Below are 20,948 nucleotides of genomic sequence, written 5' to 3' on the forward strand. Positions count from 1 at the left end.
TCAGTTGAAGAGAATCAGGTAGCAGAAGCATCATTTGTGGGAGTTTTCTTTGAAGGAAAACAATACGGAAGAGGCCAGATCTAGTCAACTAGAGTGAATTACTACTGTTTTTCCACAAATGCTCCAGATGAAAGCTTTATGCTACGGGAACAAAGGCAGTGTCTTTGGGGAAGGTTTCCTAAAGGTTGGCCTTTGTGAGCCTCTTTGAATGCTGGTCTCACAAACAGGGAAATTGATTGTGATCTTTCTTTTGTCATCCTCTCCCTAGGAATCTGGATCATAACGAGATTTCGGGGACAATAGAAGACACCAGTGGAGCATTTACGGGCCTGGAAAACCTAAGCATGCTGTGAGTATCGGAGAAGTTTTGCTTCTAGAAAACAAAAGCTGTTTTTTTCCAAACAACTTTGTATATCTCTGTGTATATTAGGAGTGGGATGGGAGAAAGTGGGACATTGCTGAGCTTCTATCATGCGCAATAAAAATATTTTTTATTACTCGTACACAAGCTCATTTGGCCATAATTCAAATTCTGACTATACTTTTTTTTCCTCTTAGTTTGTAGATCTAAAGAAGTTTTATTTTTTTGTCGAGAATAAAAAAAAAAGTCACCTTATTTTATGAGCCTCAAATGATAAATTTGTTTCGCTTTATATTCCTGACAAATTGCTTAGTTCCTGATACTTTTGGTCTTCCAATGAAAGGGGGGGGGGCGCACATTTGATTTTTCTTTGCATTGTGTTCAGATGGTGATCTTTTAAACAGAAAATGCACTCAGCTTTTGTCCCACGGGAGACTATATTGCTGGTATGGGTATTCCTCGATCTATGACTGTTCGATCAGCAATCGTTCCAAGTTATGATACTGCTGAGCAATTGGCAGTTATGACCAGTCCTCAGAGTTTTAGCCTTTCCAGAACCCCTGCAAGTCACTTGATCACAATTTGAATGCTTGGCAACCCATTCACATTTTTAGTCGGTTGCCAAGCTCTCTATAATCATGTGATTGCCATTTGCAACCTACCCTGCTAACTTCCCTATAAAATCAGTGGAGAAAATAGCAAATCACTAGGGTTAGTCTCCCTCAACCACTTAGCCCTTCTACACTGAAACCATGCCAACTCATGCACTTCTGTGCCCCCTCCTCATTCACATTATACCCACATACAGAGAGTCACACACCCAGCCTGTGCCATGCATCTTACCAGACATGGCGCCTCTCGCATACCCTCATGCATCTGCCCAATCCTGCCACACCTCCTGTTCTTCCTTCCCACCTTGTGCTGAACTTCTTGAGGTCACATCTCTTGCCCACCGTCCCAGACGTTGAGGCGTAGTGGTTAGAATGCAAGTATTGCAGGCAAACTCTGTCCACTGCGAGGAGTTTGATCCTGACCGGCTCATGGTTGATTGAGTCTTCCATCCTTCCGAGGTCGGTAAAATGAGGATCCAGATTGTTGAGGGCGATAGACTGACTCTTTCACTCCGCTTAGAGAGTGAAAGCTGGAAGATGTCATAAATTAAGAGAAACTACAAACATAGTAAAATCACAAGAAAAACAAAAAAACAAAAACACTCTTTTTAATGCAGCAAGATAAGAATTCATAGCATCAGTGAAGTAAATATTTTGTTCTGTAAAAGATAATGACTTCCAATATAGTATGGTAATTTAATTCAGTTTTAACCCACAAAACTATGACCCTTAGTTGTCCAGGAAAACACTAGGAAGTGATTTGAAATAAATATCTAACCTTGGAAAATTGATGAAAACATGGAAGAAGAATTTCTGTTTTCAAAGTAACCAAGTGTCCAAATGTATGACTGATGATGACTTTTTATTGAAAAGCTGTAGAGGATTCCTGCTTCCCCTAATCCTTTGATATGCCTGCAGGAGACTCTTACATGGCATACTGTGAAATTGACTAAAAGCTTAGCTTTGTTCGGATATTAGGCCTCACATGATTACAGATGCGTGAAGGAGAGAGTGGTCTTGATGTCCCCACCGTTAGCATTATGTCTGTTGAAGGCACCATGCCATCTAATTGGCATACTAGGCAGCTAACTAGGAAGGAACCACTCAGAACAAAAAACAGAACTTAGTGTGATTGGGTTCCTTAATTCTGTGGGGCGTGTGTGTTTGTGTGTGTGTGTGTGTGTGTGTGTCTTCTGCAGAGGGAGAGAGAGCAGATTTCTCCTTTCAGAACTTGCCCTCCAGAGTGAATGGGTGGATGGGCTGTAGAATTGGCAAAAAAAAAAACACATCATCAGGAGTAAGCTAGTGGCCATGATTATGCATACTCTCACACATATGTGCTTCACTGGAGCAGAGGAGAGAAAGTCTTTCATACTCACTTAAGGGTAGGCACTAATGTGGGCAAAGTCAGGTAAGGGAAAAGGAGGAATGTGTTCCTCCTTGGTGTTCTCTGATCATGATTGGGTTTTTTGCAGACATTTCATTACCAAACTAGGTAACATCATCAGTGCTAGTAGGGAATGGAAGGAATGCCTTTTACCTGGGACTCTATTAAGCTTCTTTAAAAAAGTACTCTAGTCTGAGGTGTAGTGTGGTGCTCTGTAGTAAGAGCTCTGCACCTGTAGCTTGGTTTCATGCTATATCTGGTTCTTTGGACAGCTGGCTGGGTCTGGGAAGTTGATAGTCTGCCCTCGCTTGAATAGATCATCTCTTGTCCTTATATAACAGCTTTCAACTATTGTGGAATCTATCTATATAGAAATGGCTGTGTGTATGTGTGCATGTTCTATCATAACTCTGGAATTACTCGAAAAATTTCAACCAAACTTGGTACTCAGATTACGTACCCTCTGGAAAGAAATACTGTAGGGGTAAGACACCCCTAACACCCCTCGGAGTGTGTGTTCTGTTAAGATACAGCCTGTAGTGCCTTAAAATAGCTTCTACTATACTGCCTTAAAATGGCTTCTACTGTATAGCGCTGTGGAGTTGCCATGATAACGGCTTCACAATACTCCACAAGGGGGCTCCCTCTGGGAAGGGGGGAAATCCAACATTAGAATTTGTGGCAACGTTCATGCAAGGAGATTTGGGATAAATAAATACCTGGGCAGCGCCGGGTTATCAGCTAGTATTATGCAATGTTTTTCCTGTATGTATTTTTTTCAAAAAAAATAATACCATATTTTTGGACTATAAGATGCACCGGAGTATAAGACGCACCATGATTTGAAGAGGTAAATTTAAAAAAAAATGTTTATGCATTCTTCAGGCCTCCCAAATCCTCTGCACACCTCATTTTTTGAAAAAAGAAAAAGGGGATTCAGAACTTTGGGAGGCTTGTAGAGTGTTCCTGGGGGCTAAGGGGGCCAAAAATGAGCAAAAATGGCCCATTTTTTGCTCGATTTTGCCCTTCCCGGCCCCTAGGAGCACTTTGCAAGCCTCCCAAACCCTCTGCATGTCCATTTTTGCAAAGGAGGTGAGGTTTCGGGAGGCCAAAAATGCTGTATTCAGTGTATAAGACGCACCCAGATTTTCATCCTCTTTTTTGGGGGGGGGGGAAGGTCCATCGTATACTCCTAAAAATATGGTACACATCAACTTTTTGGGGGGGATGGTTGGTATGGATTTTTTTATATAAATGAACAACATCTTTTGTTTGAAAAATAATCAAAATAAACCTTTCTATGCCAAGTACTGCATTTAAACTGTTAGACTGAAGCATTTTAGTGTATTAACATAAAGACACATAGGTGGTGGAAGAGAGAGACACAGAGAGACACTTAAGAGGAAATCTCCACATGAATTAATAATTACTTCAGTGTTTTGGAGACAGTTTTAAGAGCTGTTCCTCTTTTGATCTGTGTGGACAAGCTACCGAAAGGAGATTGCAGTGAGTACTCAGGCACCTTGTTCATCATAGTGGAGGTGTTAACAGGAGATAAAGGGACAAGCAAAGATGTTAGCCTTCTCTGAATTATAGATGACATTTTCCACCGAGGAGAAAGCAAACTTAAATTAAAACATTGCCTCAGAAGAACAATCAAAACATTACACTGGCAAAAACTGATGTCTAGAAATAGCCCTAATTATTTAGACCTTATATTTCTTTCCAATTTTGAGAAGGCAAAAGATATCCATTGGGCTGATTTTAGTTCCATTCTTCTTAGGGACCAAAAAAATAATAATAATATCCCAAACCCCATGGCCGTGTCCAGAAGCTGTGGATATTTTTCTTCATAACATCCCTGCAATTGGTTAAAACTGGAACAGAGATGTCCCTGTATTCTATGCTCTGTGCACCTTTTATATATTAGTACTTTTATTTCATCCAGTTTATATGCTGCTCAATTTAAAAAGAAAAAAAATCTAAGCAGCTTACCAATAATAATAATCTCTATATAAAATTGGCTGTGTGTGTGTGTGTATGTATGTATGTGTGTGTGTGTGTGTGTGTTCCAATATAACTGGAATGCTTTGAGCAATTTCAACCAAACTTGGTACACAGATGACTTACTCTCTGGAGAAAAATACTGTGGGGGTAAGACACCCCTACACCCCTCGGGATGTGTGTTCTGTTCAGATGCAGCCTGTTTTGCCTTTAAATGGCTTCTACTGTACTGCTGGAAATGGCTTCTACTGTACAGCGCAGTGGAGTTGCCATGGGAACAGCTTCACAGTGCTTCACAAGAGGGCTCCCTTTGGTAAGGGGGAAAATCCAACATTAGAAATTATGTTTGGTCCACAAGTCATATGTTCATATTTTTCCATGTTTCTTGCAAAAAATCTATAAAGTCTATAAATATCAGCCATTTATGAGCATGCAGAGATAGCTAGCGTAAGTTCCTTGATCACAGAAGTTGTGCCAACTACCATATCCCTGCATGTTCCATCGTCAATTATTCCTCCATTGTGTGTAGTATTGAATCTCCACCCACCCACACCTTTTAAGTTTGAGATGTTCTTTAACTAGCTGCTTGTTGTGTTTGGCAATTTGCAAGTAAACTATGTGAGGATAGTGTGTTGATCCTCTTTTCCATCCATAATGGAAAACCTTCCTCTTGAGGGACCACCTGGAAATGCTCAATCAAGTGCTCAGACTAAGAAATTTGTCAGAAATTTGGCTTTCTTGTACAGCTTTCGTCCCCAGAGTTTTATTGAGGAAAAACCAACACAATTAAATCAATTTTTTAAATTCAAAGTGCAGACATGATCTACTGTATTTTTCAGAGTATAAGACGTATCGGAGTATAAGACGCAGCAAGGTTTTTGAAGAGGAAAATTTTTAAAAAGGTTTTTGCATTCTGCAAACCTCCCCAAATCGGCCCATTGTTCGTGAAAACGGGCCCATTTTTTTTTCAAAAAAAGGGCATGAATAGCCTTTAGGAGGCTTATAGAGTGATCCTGGGTTTGCGGAAGGCAAAAAACGGGCTGTTTTTTGCTCATTTCTGCCCCCTCCAGCCGCCAGGAGTTCTCTGAAAGCCTTCTAAAAGCAATGCACAGCCATTTTGGTAAAAGGGGCGAAGTTTCAGGAGGCAAAAAATGCTGTATTCATTGTATAAGACGCACCCAGATTTTCAGCCTCTTTTTTGAGGGAAAAAGGTACGACTTGTATTCCGTAAAATACGGTAATTGCACATCTCAGTGTGGAACACAAAGAATAGTCTAACCCTGATCTATAAAAACTGGTCAGAGGTCCCAAGCATCTTTGTGATTAAGTGAATCATGGCAGTTGTTAAACTCCTAACATAGTTGTTAAGTGGATCTGGTTTTCCCATTGACTTTGCTTGTCAGAAAGTCACAAAAAGTGATCATATGACCCAGAGATAGTATTCTGGCAGTTCACCCTGGTACGGGCGAACTGGTAGTGGTGGCGGCGGGAGGAGGCTCCGCCCACCTACCCTGACGTCATCATGGACGTTCTGTGCATGCGCAGAAGGTTCTGCACATGTGCAGAAGCACCACATGGAAGCGCTCCCAGTTTCAAACTGGTAACAAAGATAAGAGGATTTCATGCCTGATATGACCCCAGGACACTGCTACCGTCATAAATATGAGTCAGTTGCCAAGCATCTGAATTTTGATCATATAACCATGAGAATGCTGCAACATTTGTAGGTGTGAAAAATTGTGGTCATAAGTAACTTTTTTCAATACCATTTGTAACTTTGGTCACTTAAATGAACTATTGTAAGTCGAGGACTACCTGTACTATAAATCTAGTCTCACACTCATGATAGGCATTTGCAAGTAGCATTCCTACTTTTGTACATATGTATAGTATGATTAGATAAGCTTATCTTGTTTCAAGTAAAGACTAGTAAGCTTGACGTCTGGTGACTACAAGGATCTGTTGCTTTCTTCAGTCTATCCTACAAGTCTCTGGTACAAATATTAACCAGATTCAATCCTACTTAACTTTTTCTTTTAGTTCAGCCGGGCTTATTAACATACTGCAAAGTAGGGCTGTCAAACTCGTAGACCAGATGCATCACATGCTGGCCATGCCCATGCCCCGTTTAGCGAAGGGGGGGAAAGTCCCGATATGTCATATGATGACACTGTGATGCCGTGAGTTTGACACCCCTATGCTAAAGGCTATTATTCGTGGACTTTGCACTGAGTAGTGTTTCCTAAAATTCTCTTTGTTGTCTTCAAAAAGAACTACTCCTAAGAAATGTATACATTGATATTAGGTTAATCTTACAATAGCAGGATCTTGAACATAGCTTGTTCCTCATAAAGATTTCTCATTTAGACACATGGTTTCCTAATTTTAGAATTTGGTCAAGGTTTTTTTTTAAATGCCTTTATAATCTTTTAATGCTTTCCATTCTTTTTTAAAAAAATTATCAAGAAAATTGCAGAATATGAATAACCTAGATTTCTTTATGATTGAGCTAGCCAAATAGACACCAAAGAATACAGTTTGATGGAAGGCCTGTCTCAATATCTATGGACACTCACACTACATTGAATATACCATATTTTTCAGAGTATAAGACACACCTTTTTCCCTCAAAAAAAAGAGGCTGAAAATCTGGGTGCGTCTTATACACTGAATACAGCATTTTTTCCCTCCTGAAACCCCTCCCCCTTCACCAAAATGGCTATGCATAGCTTTTAGGAGGCTTTCAAAGAGCTCCTAGGGGCTGGGGAGGGCAGAATTGAACAAAAAACAGACCATTTTTTTGCTCAATGTTGCCCCCTCCTCCAGTCCACAAGAGTACTCTATAAGCCTCCTAAAGGTATCCATGTCCTTTTTTTGACCAAAAACGGGCTCGTTTTTGTGAAAAATGGGCCATTTTTTGCTCATTTTTGCCCCCATCCCACCCCCAGGAGCACTCTACAAGCCTCCTAAACGCTATTCATGCCCTTTTTTTGAAAAGAAAAAAAAAGGGCCCGTTTTTGCAAAAAAATTTTTTTTTTAATTTGCCTTTTCAGAACCTTGGTGTGTCTTATACTCAGAAAAATACAGTAGTGTATAAGATTTCAAAGTTGAACAGTTTCTCTGACCTTCCTAGGTTCTAATTGTACTTATTCATGTCTTTATTCAGGGGAGAGAGTTACAGGAATATTTATATTAACAAAACCCTGAAATTAAAGAAACAAAAAGTCCCCATACCGTATCCTCCTGAATTAATTTGTTGCAGAAGTTTAATCTCTTCTGTCATCAGAATTCAGGATGGGCCATATTGCACTTTTAAAAAAGAAGAAAGGGAAATGCTAGAAATCAGATAAGTAACAGAATAATACTATCAATATTATCCCAAACCAAGCTCCGCAGGGCCAATTTAGCTCCAGCTATGGGGCGCCAGAAGAACTAGGAAAGTGTTCAAACATTTCTTGGATTGTAGGAATCAAGTATCTATCAGATTTGATTTCATGACCAGAATATTTGAATGTCTCCCTGCGGCAATTTCTCGAGTCAGAGCCAAATGTTCTGCTAGAATTGACTTGCATTGCCTTTGTTTTAAAAGTACACTTCTTATTTAATATATATTGCAAAGTGTAAGGAAGTTATTGAAGATTGTACTAATTATTACTGTTGTAGTTATAAACTAAAGGAAATAAAAGAATAAAAAATAGAAGGTTCAGAAAAGAAAGAAATAGAAAAGAATATAGTAAAGAAAAAGAAAAATATATATAAGGAAACAATTTGCTTCTTCAATACAAAAGATATAAGCATTTAGTCACATATCACCTTCTCTTACATAACAAACTTCTTTCCATATCTCAACATTTATTGGTAAACTAATCCATAAAACATCATTTCAATCCTTATTACACCAAAAGTCCATTAAGTCCACCTTTTTGTTGTTTGTTTCTCCCCCTCCCTCCATCTGTTTAAGTTCCTAAATTTGTGGATCCAAAGGTTCCTAATTGCTAAAATGTAGTTAAGACACAATTTCCAAAAGTTATTTAAAAAAGAAATATCTGAACATAGTATCCTCTCAAAGGTGCTAACCACAGTTTAAACAAAAAGTTGACTATTCTTTCATCCCTCAGAATTCCAAGCAAGCCCACTATTTTGTAGTCTCCTTTTGAGTAGCAACTGTCTAGAATACTTATGGGCGATCTCAAGTCATCTCCTTATCCAGAGAGGAATTACAAAGAGCTGGTCTCCTTGTTGGCTCTTCATTCTGCTGTGGTTGTTTGCTCTGCTTTTTGCCAAGCAATATTCAGTCTTCCAATTTTTACCCAGAAGTTGCAGAATAAGTTGGAAGACAACCAAGTTTAAACACATACTACATACAGTGCGGCATACCAAGACTTTTAATCACCTTGGCTATCAGAAAGAAACTGCCAAATAACACACACACACACACACACACACACACACACACACACACACAGCTAAAGTATTACAAATCATTAGCCCTGCAGTGGCACAGTGGTTAGAATGCAATACTACAAGCTCCTTCTACAGATCACTGGCTGCCAGCAGTGGCAGATCGAATCTCACTAGGCTCAAGGTTGACTCATCCTTCCAAGGCCAGTAAAATGAGGACCCAAATTGTTGGGGGCGATATGCTGACTCTATAAAACCGCTTAGAGAGGGCTGGAAAGCACTATGAAGCGGTGTATAAGTACTATTGCTATTGCTAAAAAAAAGCCCTAAATCCCCATCTTGGCTTGCTTATAGGGTCTGTTGGTAAGAAACTTCATAGGCAGTCACTGGAAAAAAGTATATTTCAGCGCACTTTGAGTCTGCCATCAGGTCAATGTTATTTTTCTATAATTCGGGAATATTTAAATTCTATATGAAACGTTTGGAATAAAAAAATTGAAATGCTTTTGTCAGGGTTATTGCTAGCAAGTTAGAGGAGAATCTATGAGGTAAGGTAGCACTAGAAAATAAATTTTTGACACTTTTTGTTTAATACATTTCTGAGGGAGAAAGACAGTTCTACCCAAGGCAAAGATATTTTGTCTCTGAACTTTGAAAAACATTGACTAAACTTACTATCTTGTATCCTTATTTATTGTTTCCTAGTATGATTTGATTGCTTATTGCTACCCTATGACTATCATTAAGTGTTGTACCTTATGATTCTTGATGAATGTATCTTTTCTTTTTATGTACACTGAGAGCATATGCACCAAATTCCTTGGGTGTCCAATCACATTTGGCCAATAAATAAAGAATTCTAATTCTATTCTACTCTATTCTATGGTTGGGGTAATATATTCTTCCAAAAATTTTCTGTCTTGTCCTCATACATAGCATGAAAACCCGCAAATCAAATGCTTTATTACAGTTTTTGATTAGTCTTTTCAACAAAAGAGTACAGTAAAAAGGGAAGTGCTTTAACATGGCAATTTATTGTTGGAAAAAATAATAAGTCAATAAAATAACATCTAATTAAATGTTTTAAACAATTGAATAATTTGATGAAGATCTTTGGCCTTCTTGCATGTGAGTGTGGGATTATTAGCATCCCTTAAAAATAATAAATATAAAATTTATCTGTTTGCCCCTCGTGTTTGGAAATGATTGGACCATTAGAGCATATCTTGGGGCACCATAGAAAGGCTGAGAATTTCTACCTCTCTGGATCCATGTCGGCAAACTCTCTGTAAATAAGGAGTCTTATTAAATCTTTTTGCCAGTAGAGCTGATAGGAGAGCACCAAAGTACGATCTGAAGAAGGTCCAGCTGTAGTTTGAAACTTGGAAAAAGTCTGAAACATTGTGGGGTGGTTTTTTTTAAAAAAAACTGCTTATTACCAACTGTGAAAAGATCAAGGGTGAATTGACCAGTGGTGAATCCAGTGTCTTGTTTAAATGGTGTTTGGGGTTGATAAGCCAAGATCAGCTCACATCCTGGCCTTCCCCCCCTTTCCAGAGCAAAGCTGCACTTCTTAACCCAACACAGAATGTCCTGGATAAAGCTATCATCACTATTAAGCGCTAATAAAGATAAAGGTATTTAATTTCAGGGAAAGGGAGAGAGTATGCTTCCTTAATCTCGACAGATTGTATTTCCAGCGCCTTACATGGAGATGGTTCATCAGATAGATGCTCGCTAATTGGGGTCTTTTCTTCCCCTCTTGCCTCTCCCCCCCCCCCCTTCCCTCCTCCTCCTCTGGCTGCTGCTTATCTGGCTTGCTGGGTGTTTGACAACTGCAGGACTCTGTTTGGAAACAAGATCAGGTCTGTGGCCAAGGAGGCGTTCTCCGGCTTGGAGGCCCTGGAACACCTGTGAGTAACCCACAAGGCTTTGCAGGTTGGGAGAGGAGGGAGGGGTTGGGTGGGAAAGGGGAGGCTTGCCAGGAATGGCTGCTGCAACGGCCTGCAAGCAATTTAATAGCATCTTTGTAAGCTGAGAAGTTCCCTTCCTGAGAGCCAGCTGCTTCCTTCTCATTATAAGTCAGCTCCAACTTTGGCTCTGCTTTTTTTTTTATTACCCCTGCTAGGAAAAAAGTTGTAGAACACATGACTAGTTACATGGTGTGTGTTTTTTTTTAAACCTATATTGGAATGGCTCTTTTTTATTCACAAAAATCTAAACCTTCCTGAGAAATGATTCTCCTTTCCCAAAAGTTTGAAGTTGCATCTTTCTTTCTTTTTTTGCTCTGTTCTTTCTTTGCACTGAGCGTATCTACAAAAAAGTTGGGGTCAAAATATCTCACCCTTATCTTTGCTAGCAGGGGGGAAACAATCCTTGCCATTTTAATTGCTCTTCTATGTCATTGCCTGAATGTATTTACAGTAAATTCGGCTAGAGTGGCAAGAGAGCTAGCTGAATATCAGAGGATTTGCGTCTCTTGTCTTCTTGAATATTGCCATTCATGTAGATGGCAACTTTGATCAAGATTGGCTTTACTCCCATCGTCCTCGCTTTGACTCCCTCTGCTGGCATTAAAGACAGCATTTGGCTCAGTGGCTAAGACGCTGAGCTTGTCGATCAGAAAGGTTGGCAGTTCAACGGTTCGAATCCTTAGCGCCACGTAACGGAGTGAGCTCCCGTTACTTATCCCAGCTTCTGCCAACCTAGCAGGAAAATGCAAGTAGAAAAATAGGAACCACATTTGGCGGGAAGATAACAGCATTCTGTGCGCTTTTGGCGTTTAGTCATGCCGGCCACATGACCATGGAGATGTCTTTGGACAGCGCTGGCTCTTCGGCTTTGAAACAGAATGAGCACCCCCCCCCCCCAGAGTCGGGAACGACTAGCACATATGTGCAAGGGGAACCTTTACCTTTACATTAAGTCTATAATATTAAGGGTCTTAAAAACCCCTGGGGTTATTCTGCTTGAGGGTTGTTTGTTTTGCTTTGTTTTTTGTACTTGCTAATTTTTTAATCACATACTTGCAAAATCCATAGAGAGGTGAGCACCATTTTAGAAGAGGCATTTCTACTACCTACTTTTTATATAACTTTTTTTGAACAGAGAGGGCAGGCTGGACAGTGAATTAGAGAGTTGGCATTGAAGCCCCCATCCCCATACTGCCACTCGCTTACCTTGTTTGTGCAAAAATCTCTCCAGGGCATGGATAATTCTTCTTCAGGGATTGGATCCTCTTTTAAAATGTCTGCTCATTTTCCACATCCTTGCTGTTTTTACTCATGTGCAAATTACTATAAATTATAACCAATACATCTTTACTTGGGGACCAGCCAATTAAATACACATTTAATTGTAACGTATGTTTATATGAAGTACATTTTGGAGTTGGTTCTTTGCTGTTCCCCCCACCCCCGGCATCGTTGGCTGAAGTTCTGAAATTCTCTTCTCTCTGTTCTTTCTATCTTGCTCAAATCTTTTTGCAAAGGAGGAGTGTGGTTCCTTTGGAAAGGGTTTGGGTAGGTGGAGGGGGTTAAAGTTTAAAATACTACATTCTTTGCTTCAAGCACAGTTTTTCAGGAATGGACCAGATGAAATGCTAAAAACATTTGCATTTAAAATGCTGGCAGATTTACTAAGCAATTGGAACGGAGTTGTGTGTGCAGATGTACTATTTTTTAAAAATCTATCTTAAGCAACTAAAATAATAATAATGGGTTGAAAATAGTACTACTCATGGGCCAGTTCATATTAACATTAAACTACGAGAATAAGCTGCAGCAAATTCTATTTCAGTTTTATGCTGAAAAACTTATCTCCAAGGCATAATATACAGTTAACCTGTATTTTATAAGAGCCCTGGTTTCGCAGTGGTTAGAATGCAGTACTGCAGGCTACTTCTGCTGAGTGCTGGCAGTTCAGCAGTTCGAATCTCACCAGCTTAAGGTTGACTCAGCCGTCCAAGGTCATTGAAATGAGATTGTTGGAGGCAATCTGCTGACTCTGTAAACTGCTTAGAGAGGGCTGTAAAGCACTTTGAAGCAGTATATAAGTCTATATGCTATTGCTATTGATATTGTAACTGGGTAGCAAAAAAACTAAGCAGATAGTCCATGCTTAACAATCACAATTGGGACTGTAATGTGGTTGTTAGCAAGATACTATATGACCTCAATAGAATTAAGACATCATTTCCACCACAGTCCTCTTGTGGTCATTAGGCAAGACATAATGTAATTGTGACTTGCAATTTTACTGCCAGCTTCTCCACTGATTTTGTTATTCTAAGCCAGTGATGGCGAACCTTTTTTGGCTCGCGTGCCACAAGTGGGGGGAGCACAGGGGGGTCGAGTGCGGGCGTGCCGCACCCATAATGCAATGCGCAACCCCCCCAGTGTGCATGCTCGCACAATGCGCGACCCCCCCATTTTTACATTTGTTTTTGCCCTCCCCAGGTTCCAGGGGCTTTATAGGAGCCTGGGGAGGGCGAAAAGAGCCTCCCCCGACCCCCCGGAGGCCCTCCGGAGGCTTCAGGGACTGTCCGGAGGCTTCCCTGAAGCCTTCGGAGCGCTTAAAACCACCCTCCGAGCAAACCGGAAGTGCCTTCGGAATGCTTAAAACCACCCTCCGAGCAAACCGGAAGTGACTTCCGGGTTGCTCGGAGGGTCGTTTTAAGCATTCCGAAGGCTTCAGGGAAGCCTCGGACGGTCCCTGAAGCCTTCGGAACGCTTAAAACGACCCTCCGAGCAACGCAGAAGTCACTTCCGGTTTCCTCGGGGGGTGGTTTTAAGCGTTCCGAAGGCACTTCCGGTTTGTTCGGAGGGTGGTTTTAAGCGCTCCGAAGGCTTCAGGGAAGCCTCGGACGGTCCCTGAAGCCTTCGGAACACTTAAAACGACCCTCCGAGCAACCCGGAAGTCACTTCCGGTTTGCTGGGGGGGGGGGTGTTTAAGCGTTCCGAAGGCTTCAGGGACAGTCCCTGAAGCCTCCCGGGGTGGCGGGGGAGGCTCTTTTCGCCCTCCCCAGGCTCCTATAAAGCCTCTGGAGCCTGGGGAAGGTGAAAAATAGCTTTTAAAAAGGTGAACTCAGCTGGCCAGCGCGCACACGCGCTGGCCAGCTGACAGGGCAGCGCCTCGCGTGCCCTTACAAATGGCTCCACGTGCCACTTGTGGCACGCGTGCCATAGGTTCGCCATCACGGTTCTAAGCTGACTGTGAAGTGCATAAATGTGATCATGTGACCACAGGCTACTGGAAAGTTGCAAAGACTGCAAAACCCGCAAATCTCAATCACGTGACCTTGGGATGCTGCAATAATCATAAATGCAAGAACCAATGATAAAGTTACTTTTTCAGCGCCATTGTAATTTTGAATGGTTGCTCAACAGGGCAAACTTGAAGTGAGGACTACCTGTATAAAATAAATAAATGTGGCTTTTTTTCATTAATCACCATTAGGATTCAGTAAAACAAAAAAAAATAATAGAAATTGGATGTGAAGTGGACAGGTGAGAGATTCACTATGTCACCTCCTGATAAAGTTAGTATGATGTGTGAATGCATTCAGGCCCTAATTCTGCACATCCTCTATTTACTAGGATTAGAAATATTATGAATAAGTGGAAAATCATAAAGTGCTATATTATGTGTGTAAATTAAAATAAATGCTTTACTTTCTATAGGAACCTTGGGAATAACGCCATACGGTCTATTCAAGAGGATGCCTTTACAAAGCTGAAAAACCTGAAAGAACTGTAAGGAATGAATCCTAATAAGTGTTTGCTGTATATTTTTGTCCATTTTTTGGTGACGTTTCCTCCAGCGACTCCTCCCTCCAATAGCTCTTTTCCATATTACCAATAATTCCATTGTTCCCTGCACTATTTTTTGCAAGAGAGCAGATGTCAGATAGTAAAATTCCATAACTAGTGAAATTAGATCTTCCTTGTGGCTGATTTCATTGGGCTGCAGCTCTGCCTTTTCCATTGAGCTTAGAAAGTCCAAACTCCCATCCTCTAGTCATATAGATCATATAGTAAAATACCTGCCCTTCTCATCCCCCCCCTTTTTATATCCGTATAATGAAATTTCAGTACTAAGCTGAAATTGATCCTTGAACTCATTTAGAAGGGGAGAATTACAAATGGCATCAGCAGAAGAGAATATTTGTAACTTGGCAATGAACTTGGGTTCTTGGTGCTCTCTGACATTGGTTGTCTTCTTACAGACATTTCATTATTCAACTGCTAAAACTGATGATGTTACCTAGTTGGATAATGAAACGTCTGCAAGGAAGCAGTGAAGCTCAGAATTACAAATGTGTTAGCAGGTTTGTCATTTCAACTATGTTGAACTATGCTAAGTCACACTCTCTTTTGCGTTATATATTCTGTTCTTTCCCTCTCTTTAAAATAGCATGTGGCCTATACAGGTGTCCAAAAGCTAGTATTGGCACAACTATTGCAAAGTAATTTGAAAGAACTACCTCAAAAGAAATTGATGACCACTAAACTAGGTTTTAAGTACAAATCAAAAGCTTAATGAAGAATAGCTTTACGAATGGCTGTGAATTAGGGAATTTCTCCAAAGCTAATTGTCATGCTAATACATATCAGCTGCTATGCATCAAAAGTCAAAATTAATTGTCACAATACACAATACTTTATGCTGCGCTTGAGAGCTTCCCAAAGAATTCTGATAGCTGTTGTGGAAAGGAAAATGCTGGATTAAATACATACAATATCCACATATATGTGGTTATCGCTAAACTAATTTTCTTATATTCTGAATTTCAAACATGTTTTGGTAATCTTTCCATCTTTAAAATTTGAACTTCTCTCCTTTAGAAGTGTTATTACTTGCCTATTAGATTGGGGTTATCCAGATGTTATCTATTGCAGATATACATTTAAACACTGTATTAAAGAATGAAATTAGCACCCGCAGGATGTGACCATGGTCTGCTTAAATTGGGGCCTATATCTTTATATGACACTTTTCCAAGTAAAATGAAAATTCCTCCCCCCACCCCCATTTACAGACTTGTATGAATCTGGTTTAATTCAGATGGTTAAATGAGTCCGTTTGGAAAGCCAACTGAGTTTGAAGCAAAGGTACCAAATGATGTGTTGGATTGGCATGGAGGCAGAATATTGAATAGTTCGGTCCAAGGCGGATATTCATATATCAACTAATACAGATCATTTTCACACACTTATCTTATGAACATTTTTAACCCGGCTGTTGCCACTGTTTTAAAAACATTTTATTCTTTTCCTTGTTTTCTTCGCTTTCTCCCAGCCGCATCAACAGCGAGAGCTTCCTCTGTGATTGTCAGCTCAAGTGGTTGCCACTTTGGTTAACCAAGAAAAAACAACAGCTGTTTGTGGAAGCCACCTGTGCCCACCCGGAATCATTAAAGGGCAAAAATATTCTTGAAGTGGTCCCAGAAAGTTTTGTATGTGGTGAGTCTTCGCTGCCGCATGGTAATTTTGAGGTTGCTTTGGAGAGTAGCCCTGACGCAGGAATGACTATGTGTTTTGTGGTCAGCTTATTATTTCATATGCAGTGGAGTGTAGCATCTCCTTTTGTGGTCTGCCTTCACCATTGAGAAGAACTGTAAATCATATCCACAACATCTATCGGGAGCACTGATCCCAAATGAGCTTGGGGACACATTTGGTGGTCATGGAAATTTGATGATAGAATGGGTTAGAGCTTGGATGAGAAAGAGCCTTTCTGAATAGCATATCCTGCTTCGATTCATTTTAATTTGGGCTCTAGCTTGGTTGACTGCTCCAACCGGTGATTTTTCTTGATTTATTTGACTTTTGTTCCAGCACAAAACAAAAATGATTCTATTTACTCTTATTAAAGGAAGGCTCTTCCCTTCCTTTTTGTTGTTCTTACATTCGTTATTTGTGTATTCCTTTAGGGTTTTTTTAATCCTACTTTGAGTACTCAAAACATGGCTAACTCATCTCAGTGGATAAATAGGGATTATCAGATCAGCACAGGAAATCTGAAAAAGGTAGCTGACTTCATAAAATGTGCTTTGGCCCCAGTGCTTGAGAGCCAATACCAGAGAAAATAAAATCCTTACATGCATAGGTGAATAATTTCCATCTTATTTTGTGGCCAGCTCAGAGCTAGTCGTGAGAAGACTCATCTGATACCCATTCAGTAGCTTACTTTGGATTTTGAGGGTACATTTTCTTGCATCAGCTCCAAATTAGACACCACAATTAATGCAGGTGCTCTTGGGGTGATGGGGTTTCAACCTGTCAGAGTGTATGGGACTGGTTTCAATTGGTGTGAGTGGGGAAGTGAACAAAATCGGTTGACCAGGGGTTGTTAACTATTTTCAAGAACCAGCAGTGAATCTCCTGGGGCAAAAGTAAAATTTTAAAAACTTTTTAGTTTTGCACAGAGAATAACAGCATTTTTTTGACTATAGACTTTTAACCTTCCCAAAGCACATTCATAAGGTAAAGCCTAGGCAAGAAATTAGATAGAATATTAAAGCATTAGATACAATTAATCATCCTGATTAAAATATCCCAATTGAATCAAAAATCATCTTCCCCATTTTGCAAGAATGCAATGTTGTTCTGTCACTTACGGGGTTTTTTTGGGGGGGGATGCATTTTTTTTACAAAAACCCCCAAATAATAACAATTATAATTATAATGAATAAATCTATTCTATTTGATAGTGGTTGTATCCACCCCTTGTGTACTGCATGAGGTTAGAGCAGTGTTTCTCAGCCTCAGCAAAATGAGGTTCCATGGACTTCAACGCCCAGAATTCCCTAGGCAGCAGCATGCCAAAATAACTGCATTTATTTAAGACATGTCACTTTCTTAATCTTATTAAAAATGGCAATTTGGTAACCGCAGATAGACAAGGCCGTGGAAAATCTCTTGGTCTAGGAACAACTGCCAGTTGTGAAGTTGTCACTTCCCCCAACCATATACTGCCTCTCTTGGAGGGGCCGGGGGTGGGTGGAGGGAGTGCAGGGACACACTGCTGTTCCTGTCATTCAAAACAGAGAGCTACTAGTTGTGGCAGAGCAGCTGAGTCATGTGGTTTTTTTTCTCTCATGCCTGGAATGTGCTAGAAGATAGCATAGTATTGCTTGTCTGTCTGCCTGCCCTCTTCAGAGTCACAGATGTTTGGGCTTTTGGATACTATAAATTTCCCACTCCTCCTCTAACTGTGCCTGGCATATCCACTGCATCTATCTGATACGAATCTTTTTCCCCCCATTGTTACAGCCACATGCAGAAATGAGAAAAGATAACGTCTTCTCTCAGACATTAGAGCAGGGATGGCAACTATGACCCTTTTTATCACCTGTGGACTTCAACTCCCAGAATTCCTGAGTCAGCCATGTTTGATAGAACAGGAACCCGGAATGTCTAAATCAGTGTTTCTTCACCTTGGCGACTTTAAGTCCTGTGGACTCCCAGAATTCCTCAGCCAGCTGGCTGGGGGATTGTGGGTGTTGAAGTCCACAGGACTTAAAGTCGCCAAGGTTGAGAAACACTGGTCTAAATGCACCAGGAGTGATTGTTGGGCCAATGTAAAGTCACAAATTTAAACATGAATGCCTCTCTTCTGTGAATGATCGTTCAAGGCTGCCCATGGCAGGTGCCATGTTTGAGAAACTCCTGCTTTGTAGCTTATACTAAAGCCTTCATTTTGACATGTGGACTTCCCAAGTGAAGGATCCCTGCCCCTACACAGAGCCTCTTGCAGTCTGGAAGCCTGTAATTAAAGAAGGGAAATGCTATACTTTTTCCTTTGGCTACTTACTGAATTGATGTTCTGTGAAGCTTTATATAAGAGATGCATGTATCTCTTATATACATACCACACACACCATTTTTTCCTGCATGGCTTGGAATTAGTGAATTAGTGGGAAAATATTTTTGTTGCCCTTAGAACTTAAAAAGGATTTTAACATTGTAATTGTTATAATATGTTTTTGTTAGGTTAGATATTATTATTATAAGTTATCCCACAGTTGTTTCTTAGGGCTTGTACCCCCTGTTTCAACTTCCTTCTGGTGTTTTTCATAAGGTCTATTACCATTCAACTTCGAATAATAGAATTGCGGAGTTGGAAGGGACCTTGGAGGTCTTCTAGTCCAACCCTCTGCTCACGCAGGGGACCCTTTGCACCTCTCTGTCTTCTTGTGAAGAGGGAGGTCTTACAGTCCATAAAATCAGCCCCACACCAGAAATACAATACAATGCAATAAAATAGCAAAGTTGGAAGGGACCTTGGAGGTCTTCTAGTCCAACCCCCTGCCTAGGCAGGAAACCCTATACCGTTTCAGACAAATGGCTATCCAACATCTTCTTAAAGACTTCCAGTGTTGGGGCATTCACAACTTAATTTCATGCAAAGGGGAACAGGCAGTAGTAAATGCAAATATTATAAATGCAAGTAACCCTCACTTAACAGCTGCAGTTGTGTATAGAATTTTTCTCCTAAATCATTGTGATTGTTAAATGTGTCGTCATGTGACCCGATTTGATTTTATGACCATTTTTACTACGGTCGTAAAGCAAATGGTCATAAAATCAAATCGGGTCACATGAGGACACATTTAACCATCACAATGACTTAGGAGTAAGCTAAGCATCCCCCGGTTTGTAGTCATTTAGTGAACTACATGATTGTTAAGCAAATCCATTCTCCCAAATAGGTGGTTTTTGCCAAAACAACAACAACAACAACAACCTGGCGAGAAACACTGGAAACTGACAAAAAAGTTATGTGACATAACTGTGAGCTGGTTGTTAAGTGCTGAAAGCACCATATGATTGCAGATCATATGTGTGCGGAAGTTGTAACTTCAAGGATGAGTTGTAAGTAATTTAGCAGAATAACAGAATAAGAGAGTTGGAAGGGACCTTGAAGGTCTACTAGTTCAATCCCCTGCTCCTGCAGGAAACCCTCTATTGTGTCACACAAATGGTTGCCCAATCTTTTTTTTAGTCTATTGTAACTTTGACCAGTTATTAAGCAAGGACTAGCTGTAGGTGTGAGGGCCAGGACTGATTAGTACTTGGATGGGGGCCAATGAGGAATGTTTCAGAACTGAAGTGATAGAGAAGCAAACAAACTTAATAAAAACAAACAAACAACATCCTGGAAGAAATTAGTGACAATTTGCTGTGTTATTGTTTCCCCAAAACACTGGGTGTTTCACAGAGGTGGGTTCCTACCAGTTCGGACCAGTTCAGCCGAACCGGTAGTGGTTTGCCAGCTTGGGTCACCAGAACCGGCAGTGACTCAGGCCTGCCACGCCTCTGAACCGATTTTCCGGTCGGGGGCTGCATGATTTTTTTTCATTTTTTAACATTCTGCGTATGCACAGACCTATTTATGGGCAACTGCGCAAGTGTGCGGAGCAAAATTGTTCAGTGGCGCGTGCGGAGCAAAATTGCGCTTGCATCGGACTGGCAGTAATGCCGGCAGCAACCCACGCCTGGTGTGTCAGTGACTCTTTGCCTTTTCAGGGTAGTGAAATCCTGCAAGGAATGCAAGGGGGATGGAGAATGGGGATTGAGATAAAGTGTACAGTTGTCCTATATTTGAACGTCATTGTCGGAGATTAGCTGAAGCGGAATACTTTTCTTAATGATAGTGAACTGAAGCTTGCTGGCATGTTTTGGATCCCCTTGCATCCTTTTAAAGAGAGGATGGTCTATTTCTTTTCCAGACGATTTCCCCAAACCCAAAATTATTGTTGAACCAGAAACTACCATCGCTGTCCTGGGCAAAGACATTCGCCTGACGTGCTCTGCAGCCAGTAGCAGCAGCTCTCCCATGACGTTTGCCTGGAAGAAGGACAGTGAGATTCTGCACCATGCCGAGATGGAGAACTTTGCCCACGTCCGAGCCAGGGATGGGGTGGTGATAGAGTACACTACCATTCTGCACCTGCGCCATGTCACTTTTTCCCACGAGGGACGCTACCAGTGCATCATTACCAATCATTTTGGCTCCACCTATTCTCAGAAAGCTCAGCTTACGGTTAATGGTGAGTGAAGAAAAATGTGGCTTGGACATTATCTGCATTATAGAAATTAGCTTTTTCCCTATGTTTATTATAATGCTGTGAAGCAGCTTCCTTTATCTTGAAAACATTCCAGGCACTCGTGAAATTCAA

General features: G+C 40.7%; 1 protein-coding gene across 2 annotated transcripts in view; it reads left to right on the forward strand.

The window, feature by feature from the left end:
* Window positions 1–20,948, forward strand: part of LRIG1 (leucine rich repeats and immunoglobulin like domains 1) — a 153,778-nt gene that overhangs the window by 119,798 nt on the left and 13,032 nt on the right. The window contains exons 9-13 of one of the 2 annotated variants that reach the window (XM_081939848.1): window positions 269–349; window positions 10,606–10,677; window positions 14,446–14,517; window positions 16,064–16,227; window positions 20,499–20,819. In XM_081939848.1, coding sequence (XP_081795974.1) covers window positions 269–349; window positions 10,606–10,677; window positions 14,446–14,517; window positions 16,064–16,227; window positions 20,499–20,819 — 710 coding nt within the window. The remainder of the gene's footprint in view (window positions 1–268; window positions 350–10,605; window positions 10,678–14,445; window positions 14,518–16,063; window positions 16,228–20,498; window positions 20,820–20,948) is intronic. The other variant, XM_081939849.1, reaches the window with a different exon arrangement.

The sequence above is a fragment of the Natrix helvetica genome, assembly GCF_964273705.1.
Source record: "Natrix helvetica genome assembly, chromosome: 1".
Classification (NCBI taxonomy): Eukaryota; Metazoa; Chordata; class Lepidosauria; order Squamata; family Natricidae; genus Natrix; species Natrix helvetica.